This window comes from Fundulus heteroclitus, unplaced genomic scaffold (assembly GCF_011125445.2).
Source record: "Fundulus heteroclitus isolate FHET01 unplaced genomic scaffold, MU-UCD_Fhet_4.1 scaffold_174, whole genome shotgun sequence".
NCBI classification, from domain to species: Eukaryota; Metazoa; Chordata; class Actinopteri; order Cyprinodontiformes; family Fundulidae; genus Fundulus; species Fundulus heteroclitus.
Window position 1 is genome coordinate 101,850 of NW_023396586.1, and position 12,285 is coordinate 114,134.

Genomic DNA, 12,285 nt, shown 5'->3' on the forward strand with positions numbered 1-12,285 from the left:
GGCGTTCTCCATTCAGACTTTAAGACAGGAATAACTTTGTCCATTTAAATAGACGCCAACTGTCTTTAACGCCCCATGGATACAACTGTTCTTCATTTGTATCCATGCCTCCCAGACCAGGCATTCCCTTTACATGATCTTTGAGTTTTGTTCCAGCTCTCTGTGAGGAGCCCTCTTCCACTCACGGCTGTGCTCTCTTGAAATAAACAACTCATTCAAGCAAACAAAACTATTGTGTCTTCTACCTGCTTCCTGTTCCAGACAGATAGTGTTAAATCCATTCAGACTTGGTCTTTATGTGATGAACTAGAGCTCACATAGAGCTGAAGGTGGATTTATTTATTGGAAACAGATGGAGTCCTGGGCTGCAGTGACTCAGCAGTGCATTTGTTTTTATGAGTTTATTTATTTAACTTTTTAACAAAGATTACACCTGTTTCCCTCCTCAGGACACAGCTGTGTATCCACCTAACCCCTGTTTGCACTGTGTGGCTGTGTGTGTGTGTGTTTATGGGATTTAATATTCAGTAGGATGAGTTTTATTTAAAAGTTGAAAATTTTTTATTCAGACTATACAATAGCAATAACTTTGTCCATTTCAATAGTCGCCAGCTGTCTTTAATACCCACAGCAGATGTATATTATCAGTGGCTGAGATGTGGAGCTCATGGACAGTGGTAGTGACATTGTATTATGGTAAAGAAAATACAGTCACTGGGAAATGTGGGTCAATCATAGTCACGGGGCCTTGGCCCCCTTGGCTCTGTCAGTGCCCCACCAGGGAGTAGGGTGCCCCTGGGGCTCGGGTCTCTGGGCCCATGGCTCGTCGCCGTAGCTTCCGGGGGCTTTGGCACTGTGACTGTTGGGGATTTTCTGGGGCTCCTCTCTGCTCTTCCCTGGGATGGGGGAGGCAGCTAGCTGTGTTGGTCCCTCTTGGGCACCTTTGCTCTGAGGGTCCTCCCAGGCCTCTGGGGTTCTGGTTTCCCCGGCGTCTGCCTCGATGCCTCAATGCTCTGGTCTTTGGCTCCTCACAACCGCTATTGAGGATTTTTTTTTTTTTTTTTTTTGTTGAAAAAAGCTTACATACACAAGTGCACTCTCGCAAAAACTGTTTGGTGCCTGGATTCGGGTGTTTACAAATTCAATTCTTTACAGAAAACTCCTATTATATTCTTTAGCTGTCACTTTATACATTTCATATTAAATAACACTGTGTATTTTTCAGTGATGGAATTAAGGCAATCATCAGGATTTTTATTTGTAAAGACATACATTTTAGGGGTGTACTCCTATTTCATTTCCTCATGCCAGAGGTGGCACTATACATATTAAATACTTTAATGTGCAAATTTCTATTTATATATCATTTGGTCATATTTGCTAAACTATATGTTCATTGTAAAACAATGGTCTGTGAGGAGACAATATAGGTTAAGATTAGCTGATTAAACAAAAGTTTAGGTAATAGATTCATTTAGAAAATACATAATCCTGAGTTGCAGTTCTAATTCGTGTCTCTGGAACAACGAGCTACTGAACAAGTCTGAACTGCTTCTTGATTCTAACCTCAGCTGTGAAAATTAAATCATCAGCAGTTTGGAAACCAGTAAAGGTTTAATATCTCATCTGTCAGATTGTTCTCCATTACAACCTTTGGTACAAAATATTTGGATATTACAGGAAGCAGCAATAAGCAGTAATTTCAATGGGGAGGCTTTTAAACCTTTTAGCCATAATTTGCACAAATGCGTATTTGCGCACGGCTGCAGAGAGATTACCATTGGTTCATTATTTTATTTACACATTTACAATAAAAGCTATGCTGTCAAACTTTAAATTACACGTCAGTCTTTAGTTTTAATCAATTCTAGCCTTTAAAGTCTTATTTCGATGTTTCTTTTGCTCCGCTCAGTTTGCGCACAAACCGCAGAGAAACTCAAGAGATCTGACGAGAGTTTCTCCCTTTATTGCACAACTAACAAGTGAGCAACAACTTCAAAAGGCCTATAGATATCCCCCCCGTGGGTTTCTTCACGAACATCCACACATGCTGAGCAACGGCCTCTAACCGAGAGCCTCACATACCCGCTCCGCCTGTGTCTGACCGCCTGGCTTTCTCTGATGGCCGCGCTGCTGCAGAGGAGATCTGGATGTTGGCCGTCGATGACTTCCAGGTAACTTCTGCTGCTCATTTCCACCTCATTCGCCTTCTCCTCAAACAGGATCTGGCTGCTCAGCTGGTTAAACACAACTGTGTTCATCTCTGGCCGCTCGGTCCGCAGGTCTCTCCCTCTGTTGCGCACAAACTCTGAAGGTGTGTGGAGGGAAAACCGTCCCAGCGTCCCCGTGTTTCTCCTGTGGCAGATATATCACATTTAGTTTGTGAGGATCCTGTGAACAAATCTTTCAGATCAGCTCCATCACATTCGAGGAGCTTCAGAGTTAAAGGTGGCACAGCAGCCCTCTGACGCTCCACTTCAGCCTCGCTCTTTGGAAACAATCCCGAATCTGAACTGTTTCATTCATTCAGTGTTTGCGCAAACCCGCTTCTACAGTAGAGGCGCTTCATTCTGCGCACATCTCACTGCGCATTAATTAGTGCAAACAGCTGATAAATAAATGTGGGATGGATCAGAGCAGACAGCGGGCAGTTGGACTGGTTCCAGGTCCACTTTACTGCTGCGCTGCGATAAAAACCCAGAGACGCGGAAACTTCCTATTTTACAGGAAGAAAATCACCTGAATTATGTTAAAGCGTCTCTGAAACACAGGAAAATGTACGGTGAAGCTGCGGGAGGTTCGGACTGAAAACAGATCAGAGATAACGCATCTTAAACGTTGTTAAGGTACCTGGTCGCGTTGCTGTTGGTGTTACAGACAGTAGATGAAAACAAAATAGAATCCAGGAAATTTAGTTGTGTTCATTCAAAGTTGTCTTAATGCAGCTTTAGTTGTGTCTTCAGAACATCTGATCCTGTCCTGGGAGTGGATGAAGACCAGTTACCTTCCCCGGCTCCTCCTACGTCTTTCGGCTGTGCTGAACGACAATCCTGCTCCCAGCCGTCCATGCCCCGCTAACATTTTCCCCGCCCGAGTTTCTAAGCTCGATCCACACGGACCGCCGTCTCCTCCTCCGGTTTTACCGGCGGCCCGGGACTCTGAATATCTGCGCCTGCTCATGTTTTCTTGCCCCCAGCCTGAGCCTGCAAACATCCAGCTGCTGCTCTACGCTGGTTCAGGGGCAGCAGAGGAAAGGAGAGGGAGGAAGGGAGTATGGGAAACTGAGGGCAAATAATGTGCTTTTAGAAGCTGCTCTGCTCCCACTGATGAAGTTAATTTGTTATTCAGAAGGTTGATTTGATTTGGTAGCAGGAAGCTGCAGCTGAAGGACATGGCCAAACAGTTGTTTAATTTTCGGAGCAGAAAGCAGATAAAATGTCACCTGGAACTGAAATTGCATGTGCTCTTCCTGCTTAGGTTAGTGAACATCAGTGTTGGGTCAGCTTATGACAGCAAACAATAACAGCATACAATTGTAAAAGTGCAAAACTAAGGTGCCTGGTTGTAAACAATAACAAAAAAGTATAAGCGTTGGCCTACTTCTGACCTACTTCTTGTAACGCTGTTATTGTCGAATGCCTTTACTCCCTACATCGGTAAGCATCAGCACTGTAGTACAGCCAGCTGCTGTAGGAGATTAACAGCGTTGCAGTTTACTCAAAACCAGAAACAGTTACTGTAAGAATTGCTGCAGTAAGTGTTTTAATTAATTTCCATAATTACTGTTGCTAAGGATGTTGCTTTAAAGGTTCATAGTGCAAGTTTTGAAGTTAAATATTATGTAGTTGCACCCAGGCCAGGAGTGGCTAAATGGGAGGACAGAGACACTACCGCTACTACCACCATCCATGGGCTTTTTTTTTTTGACACACCCTGACGCAACACGTCGGCACAGAGAAAGCTAGAACTGAAAAGGAAAGCTCTGCAAACAGACGCTGCTAAATGTACAAAAAAATGGCTGCTTTTTCAATAAAATGAGCTTGGGGATTGTAACGTCAAATGAGGACTATGAAATGGGTTAGAAAAGATGTTGAACTTAGCCTGCATACTACCCTACATGTTATTTACCAAGTCATTGAATTTTGTGATGTTGTGGCACACAATGTTCTGTTATAGTTTAAATAATAGTAAGATAAAACACCACATGGCTGAATTTTTGTCTTGTAGCCCCTCAGAGTCAGAAGCAAAGTACAGCACCAAGTACCAGCCATGAGCTCACAAGTCCTGTGTGGGCAGGTAGGAGTACTCATTTGGTGAATATTAGAATTAATATAATGATGAGTATGGTGCTGTGATGTATTTATCCCTGAGATGTTAGATGATTCAGCTCTACATTTATGAAACTGATCTGAATTTAAAAAGGGTGATTTTATTCATGCTGAGAATTATGACCATTTTTAAAATGTGATTTAGTGTCGTAAGCAGATCCAGTAGTGTGGGGGAATTGCTCCTGTTAGTATGGAAGAAACAGGTGAGCTTTGGTAACAGAGTGTGTGAACAAACAACAATTAGTTCTTATATAACTGCTTTCTATACCCAAACAGTGACCTGTAATAATTTTTATCATTAATAGTAACATAGTAAATACACCAAGCCAACAAGTGAAAGGGAATAGGATAAAACGTGTAATAAATCTGCATATTTTTTATGATAATAGGTCCTTATCTTAGGTGGGCCGGGATGAGGCATGAAATTCTGGTGCTGAAAACAAGTCCAACTCCAGCCTTGGTTGCAGTATCCATCTGAACAGTTTAAATAAAGTGTTTAATAGAAACAGATTACTTTTCCTTTAGACTTCCACCCAGGACTGTGCTGGAGCCAATTTTTCTTTTTTTCCCCTCCATACATGCCCATACAATTGACCAACGTGTAAAATTATTTATCCTCTATTTTCTGCAGTTGTCTCTATAGACTGGATTAGTCAGATCACGAGCGAGTGATTCATGCCGAATCCTCTGGCCATGTGTGTGGGTGTGATATGTTATGCTCTCTTGTTCACCTGGCTACTTTTTGAGTCTCCTCCGTAATTGATGCCTTAGCAAGAGAATATGGAAAAAGTCAATATTTATAGCATTCTTACCTCAGAAGACAAAAACAACAAAACCTCTAAACAAAAGACCTATGCAAGTGCACAACACTTGTGTCGTTAGAGTTAGGGTTATTTTATTCTATATGTGTGCAGTGTTATGATATATTTTTCTGGGATGAACCCGGACACAGCACGCACACACAGAGTCAGTTCTTATGAGTGAGTTTTTATTGAATAGTGTGGAAGATGGATGATGAGACCAGAGTCTTACAACGGACGGAGGTGAAGGGTGTAGAAGCTGGCTGGCAGGAGGAGTGTGGAGAGACTGACCGGGAGGAACTCTGGAGCCGAACACTGGAGAGCAGGACCTCTGAGCAGAGCCGTGGAGCGCAGAGCATCAGAGCCGAGCAGAGCATCAGAGCCGAGCAGTGGCGAGCAGAACGTCAGAGCCGAGCAGAGGCGAGCAGAGCATCAGAGCCGAGCAGTGGCGAGCAGAGCATCAGAGCCGAGCAGAGCATCAGAGCCGAGCAGAGCATCAGAGCCGAGCAGTGGCGAGCAGAACGTCAGAGCCGAGCAGAGGCGAGCAGAGCATCAGAGCCGAGCAGTGGCGAGCAGAGCATCAGAGCCGAGCAGAGGCGAGCAGAGCATCAGAGCCGAGCAGAGGCGAGCAGAACCTCAGAGCCGAGCAGTGGCGAGCAGAACCTCAGAGCCGAGTAGTGGAGCACAGGACGTCCGAGCCGTGCAGTGGAGGGCTGAACGTCCGAGCCGAGCGGTAGAGGTCTGAACGTCTGAGCCGAGCGGTGGAGGTCTGAACGTCTGAGCCGAACGGTGGAGGTCTGAACGTCTGAGCTGAATACTGGAGAAAACAAAACTGTCGGAAAGTCTTTGGGCTGACTGAAACAAGACCAGGTGAAAGGAGTCTTCAGGCTGACGGGTACAAACGGAGCTGACAAGAAAAACTGGCAGGGACTGAGCGGGAGTGAACGCTATGGACCGGCGACGGGAACAGAAAGAGGTGAGTCTGATAAAGCGGTGGGAACAGGTGGAAGCAGTTGTGGGTTAATTGCAGCCTGCCAGGTGAAACTGATCAGGCTGCGCAGGAACAAGAGAGAGGGAGAGAGGCTCAGCATGCAGCCAATAAGCTGCATCCTGACAGTACCCCCCCCCAAGGCCGGACACCGGACGGCCCAGAATCCCCACGCCGGGCGGGTGGAGGGGGCCCAGGAAGGCGGGCAAGAGTCGAAACCGAACACTGAGGGACCAAAGAGCCTGCAAACACAAAAGGGGCCAGAGAATACGGGGAACCAAAGGGGCCAGAGAACACGGGGAACCAAGGAGCAAGAGAACACTGATGTGCCAAAGCACAATCAGGGGGCGGCACATCAGGGAAAGGCACGAACGCTTGACTGCGCCGGGGGAAAAAGCGAGTGCTTGACAGCGCTGGGGAAAGAGCGAGCGCAACACAGCGCCAAAGGGAAGGAACGGGCGCAACACAGCGCCAAAGGGAAGGAACGGGCGCAACACAGCGCCAAAAGGGAAAGAACGGGCGTACACAACGCCAAAAGGGAAGGATCGGGCGTATGGAAACGCCAAAAAGGGAAGGATCGGGCGTATGGAAACGCCAAAAGGGAAGGAACGGGCGTATGGAAACGCCAAGGGAAAGGAACGGGCGTGTGGAAACGCCAAGGAGAAACAACGCCGAAGCGTGAGAGGAGCGCTGGGGCCCAAGGAGCGAGATCGCCGGGGCGTGAGGGAAACGCCGAGGCGAAACGGACGCATGACAGCGTCAAGGGGAAAATATAGGCGTACGAAAACGCCAAGAGGGAAGAACGGACGTACTTAACGCCAAAGGAAAAGAACGGGCGTACAAAACGCCAAGGGGAAAGAACGGGCGTACTTAACGCCAAAGGGAAGGAACGGGCGTACTTAACGCCAAAGGGAAGGAACGGGCGTACTTAACGCCAAAGGGAAGGAACGGGCGTACTTAACGCCAAAGGGAAGGAACGGGCGTACTTAACGCCAAAGGGAAGGAACAAGCGTACTTAACGCCAAAGGGAAGGAACGGGCGTACTTAACGCCAAAGGGAAGGTACGGGCGTACTTAACGCCAAAGGGAAGGAACGGGCGTACTTAACGCCAAAGGGAAGGAACGGGCGTACTTAACGCCAAAGGGAAGGAACGGGCGTTCTTAACGCCAAAGGGAAGGAACGGGCGTACTTAACGCCAAGGGGAAGGAACGGGCGTACTTAACGCCTAAGGGAAGGAACGGGCGTACTTAACGCCTAAGGGAAGGAACGGGCGTACTTAACGCCAAAGGGAAGGAACGAGCGTACTTAACGCCAAAGGGAAGGAACGGGCGTACTTAACGCCAAAGGGAAGGAACGGGCGTACTTAATGCCAAGGGGAAGGAACGGGCGTACTTAACGCCAAAGGGAAGGAACGGGCGTACTTAACGCCAAAGGGAAGGAACAGGCGTACTTAACGCCAAAGGGAAGGATAAGCGTACGACAACGCCAGAGGGAAGAACAAGCGTACGACAACGCCAGAGGGAAGAACAGGCGTACGACAACGCCAGAGGGAAGAACAAGCGTACGACAACGCCAGAGGGAAGAACAGGCGTACGACAACGCCAGAGGGAAGAATAAGCGTACGACAACGCCAGAGGGAAGAACAAGCGTACGACAACGCCAGAGGGAAGAACAAGCGTACGACAACGCCAGAGGGAAGAACAAGCGTACGACAACGCCAGAGGGAAAACCCGCCGGGGCGTGAGGGAAACACCGGGGCTTGGGGAAGAGAACGCCGGGGCGTGGGGAGAACGCCGGGGCGCCAGGAAGAAGAATGCCGGGGCGCAAAGGGAACGCCGGGGCACAAGGGAAACAGGAATATCTAAAACACCAGGGAACAAGAACGGAGGGCGTACTAACACGCCGAGGAACCGAGAAAAGAGGGCGTCCTAACATGCCGGGGAACCACGAATCAGAGGGCGTCCTAACACGCCGGGAAACCGAGAATCAGAGGGCGTCCTAACACGCTGGGGAACCGAGAATCAGAGGGCGTCCTAACACGCCGGGGAACACTAAATCTAAACGCCAGGAAAACAAGACCTAAACACCAGGGAACTAGAGGGTGAGCTAGGCAGCAACAGGCCAAGTGCGCCAGAGGGCACAGACAGCGACTTAAGCACTGGAGGGCTCTGGCGGCGACCTGCGTGCGCTGGGCAGCGACAGGTTGGCGCACCAGAGGGCTCAGCCGGCGACATAGGGGCGCCGGAGGGCTCTGGCAGCGCCTAAACAAGGGAATAACAACAAGAGGGTGAGCTAGGCAGCAACAGGCCAGGCGCGCCAGAGGGCACAGACAGCGACTTAAGCACCGGAGGGCTCTGGCGGCGACCTGCGTGCACTGGGTGGCGACAGGCTGGCACACCAGAGGGCTCAGCCGGCGTCATAGGAGCGCCGGAGGGTTCTGGCGGCAACCTGCATGCGCAGGGCAGCGACAGTCTGGCCCACCAGAGGGCTCAGCCGGCGACATGGGTGCGCCGGAGGGCTCTGACAGCGACCTGCATGCGCCTAAACAGGGGAACAACACAGAGACACTAGGGCAAGACAGAACAAAACAACTACGGAAGGGAACTAAACTAACCTAAACAGGGCAAAACATACAACGAAAACAGGAGAAGGGTGTAGGGACCTAGAAAGCGTAGGGCCCTTAGAGAGCGCAGGGACCTTAAAGAGCGCTGGACTCCATCCAACGCAGGAACCCATACAGCGCAGGAACCCATAAGGCGCAGGAACCCAGACACCTAAATACTAAGGGGGAAGAAAAAAAAACAAAACAAACAAAACTAAAATAAAGAAAAAACAAATACAGAACAAGACTAGAACTACCGGGCTAGGACAGAAACTACAGAGGCTAGACTGGAATTACAGGGGCTAGACAGGGACTACAGGGTCAAGACAGGGACTACAGAGCTAACGAAACTACAGGGCTGACGAAACTACAGGGTCTCAAACTGAAAAATCAAAACAAGACTGGTAAACTAGGAAAGGAACCAAAAGCTAAAGCAAAACTATGAAACAAAGCAGAACCGGGAGATGAGGGCAAATACAGCTGAACTGATGAAAAACTAGATAACTAGAGCTAGAAATAACACAAACCAAAACAGGAAGTCTAAAAAAACTGGAACTCAAAAACAAAACTCAGAAAACTAACCTAAAAAATAGAACCGAACTGGATAAACAAAAGCTAAATAAAACTCTAATACTCAAAAGCAACATAAATCCCAAAAAATTCTAAGTAAACCAAAATCTAAGGTTGAGCCAAAACAAAAGAACAGAAGGCGGAAATAAATCTTCTAAAACAATAAAAAATATACAAAAAGACTAGAAACTAAAGCAGATCTAGAACACAACACCAAAAAATAACTCTAAACAAAAACCAGAAGGCGCTGGGCAGCAAAGTCTGAATATGCTGGGCAGCAGCAAAAGTTAGCGCTGGGCAGCGACGACGAGGAGCGCCGTCCTTAGTGCTGAGCAGCGGGGAAGGCGGACCAGGAAAACAGAGTCAGAGGCGGGGCGTCGCAACTCTGCGACCCGGGTGGCGTCGCAACACAGCGACCCAGGCAAGATGAATCCAGAAGCGTGGCGTCGCAACTTTGCGACCCAGGCGAGACGAACCGGAGGCGAGGCAGATCCTACCAGCTTCTACACCAGGCTCTGTGCGTGCTCGGGTTCATCCCTTGGCCGGTCCATAATGTTATGATATATTTTTCTGGGATGAACCCGGACACAGCACGCACACACAGAGTCAGTTCTTATGAGTGAGTTTTTATTGAATAGTGTGGAAGATGGATGATGAGACCAGAGTCTTACAACGGACGGAGGTGAAGGGTGTAGAAGCTGGCTGGCAGGAGGAGTGTGGAGAGACTGACCGGGAGGAACTCTGGAGCCGAACACTGGAGAGCAGGACCTCTGAGCAGAGCCGTGGAGCGCAGAGCATCAGAGCCGAGCAGAGCATCAGAGCCGAGCAGTGGCGAGCAGAACGTCAGAGGCGAGCAGAGCATCAGAGCCGAGCAGTGGCGAGCAGAGCATCAGAGCCGAGCAGAGCATCAGAGCCGAGCAGAGCATCAGAGCCGAGCAGTGGCGAGCAGAGCATCAGAGCCGAGCAGTGGCGAGCAGAGCATCAGAGCCGAGCAGAGGCGAGCAGAGCATCAGAGCCGAGCAGAACCTCAGAGCCGAGCAGTGGCGAGCAGAACCTCAGAGCCGAGTAGTGGAGCACAGGACGTCCGAGCCGTGCAGTGGAGGGCTGAACGTCCGAGCCGAGCGGTAGAGGTCTGAACGTCTGAGCCGAGCGGTGGAGGTCTGAACGTCTGAGCCGAACGGTGGAGGTCTGAACGTCTGAGCTGAATACTGGAGAAAACAAAACTGTCGGAAAGTCTTTGGGCTGACTGAAACAAGACCAGGTGAAAGGAGTCTTCAGGCTGACGGGTACAAACGGAGCTGACAAGAAAAACTGGCAGGGACTGAGCGGGAGTGAACGCTATGGACCGGCGACGGGAACAGAAAGAGGTGAGTCTGATAAAGCGGTGGGAACAGGTGGAAGCAGTTGTGGGTTAATTGCAGCCTGCCAGGTGAAACTGATCAGGCTGCGCAGGAACAAGAGAGAGGGAGAGAGGCTCAGCATGCAGCCAATAAGCTGCATCCTGACATGCAGATTTTGCTCCTTGTGACAGCAGATATAAACATTAAGTTAATCCTTGTGTTATTTTCCTAAAGGGGAGGGGTAAGTTGGAATGATGGCTAAGGATGTTGTTTTTCAGTACTCATGGCAAATTTGCTTTATGCATCTTTAGCCACTGGGACTTTAAAGGTTAACTCTATGCTTTAGTGAAATCTAGACAAATAGAAGAACTAGTTGTACTATGAATAGCCATGCTACGGCTGGTTATTCCTGACACAGCCTCTCATTGACTTCCATTATAAAGCTGTCACATTATGGGCCATCACTCAGTGGTTCTGAGGTTCTCGGCTGTGGGTTCCTTTGGGGTTTATTCAGGGTAGTTATTCCAAGGATGTGACTAAGCAGCAGGCGACATCTGAGGGTTGTACCTCTATGTAATTATTCTTTATTTGTGCTTACTTTAATTTAATGGGGGAAGTTGACTTTTACTGAGAGTTTGTGCAAACATGTTACGAAGGGTCCAGTCATGTAATCAGGTTAATTAAGGTCAGGAAAGGTTTATTTGCTCAGGTTTTCCACAATATTGCAGCTCAGACTTCTGGCCTAAGGTGAACTCCTGTTTCCTCCTCTGACCTTATCGCTGTTTTCTAGACCTGTGTCTCAGCACTGACCTGCTGCAGCACCACTTTGATCCTAATCCAGCCTCGCCATGTCTGCTGCATGTCACTCTTTGTGGGTGAATAAAACCACTCAACAGGCAGCCATGCCCAGCATTAATCATGATGTCCTAACTCCAAAGGAATTGGTGACATGGACTCTGCAGGTAATTCCTACCACACAGCTCTGCTTAATCTCAAACTGGACTTTAGGAATTGCTTTCTTTGGTATCCATTCAACTGCTGCTGTGATAGACTAGTAATGGGTTTTGAAGCCTGTCACCAGAGTTATGTCAGAGACATTGGATACCTGCTAAGAAGCTTTGCAGAGATCCAATAAGTTCTGCAGCTTCATGTTCCAGCAGGATCTCTGTTCCAAATCCTCTTCTAGTGAATGTAAACAGACATCTGACACAATTTGATCCCTGGTTGAAGAGGCACAGATTAAGTTTCCTGCAGAGCACAGTTATTTGTGCTCTGCAGAAAACTTGAAAACAAGTAACCTTTTCTCCTGCAAGTTTAGGTCCTTCAAAGGAAACTTTTGACAAAACTAAAGCAACTAAACTGAATTAGTTAATTCAGTTAAGTGTTCGATAATAGTTCATTTAGATATTAGCTTATTCTGACTTGGAGGAAACTTCCTGAGAGTCTCATCTCTGTACACTGTTTGCTGTCTCTGTTAACTCACAGTTTAACTGGGATCCAGTTAAAGAAAAAAAAAAAACAGGGTTGGAGTATTCAAATGTTTTATTAGTTTTTCACAAGTACAGAAACCTATTGTGGCAAAAAGGCTGCAGAAGGATCAATCCATGAAGATATAAACTGGTGAGGTGTGTAAACTGTGTGAAGGTAGGTAATTTAA

At 48.1% G+C, this 12,285-nt stretch overlaps 1 protein-coding gene across 5 annotated transcripts in view; it reads right to left on the bottom strand.

The window, feature by feature from the left end:
- The window catches only part of LOC105919942 (homeobox protein Mohawk), a 198,953-nt gene that overhangs the window by 31,091 nt on the left and 155,577 nt on the right, over positions 1-12,285 (bottom strand). For 3 of the 5 annotated variants that reach the window (XM_036129472.1, XM_036129475.1, XM_036129476.1), the window contains exons 1-3: positions 3,005-3,195; positions 2,851-2,862; positions 2,086-2,355 (exon numbers count right to left, since the gene is read on the bottom strand). In XM_036129472.1, coding sequence (XP_035985365.1) covers positions 2,086-2,355; positions 2,851-2,862; positions 3,005-3,180 — 458 coding nt within the window. In that variant the 5' untranslated portion in view covers positions 3,181-3,195. Of the gene's footprint in view, positions 1-2,085; positions 2,356-2,850; positions 2,863-3,004; positions 3,196-12,285 lie in introns of those variants that run through there. The other 2 variants (XM_036129473.1, XM_036129474.1) reach the window with 2 other exon arrangements.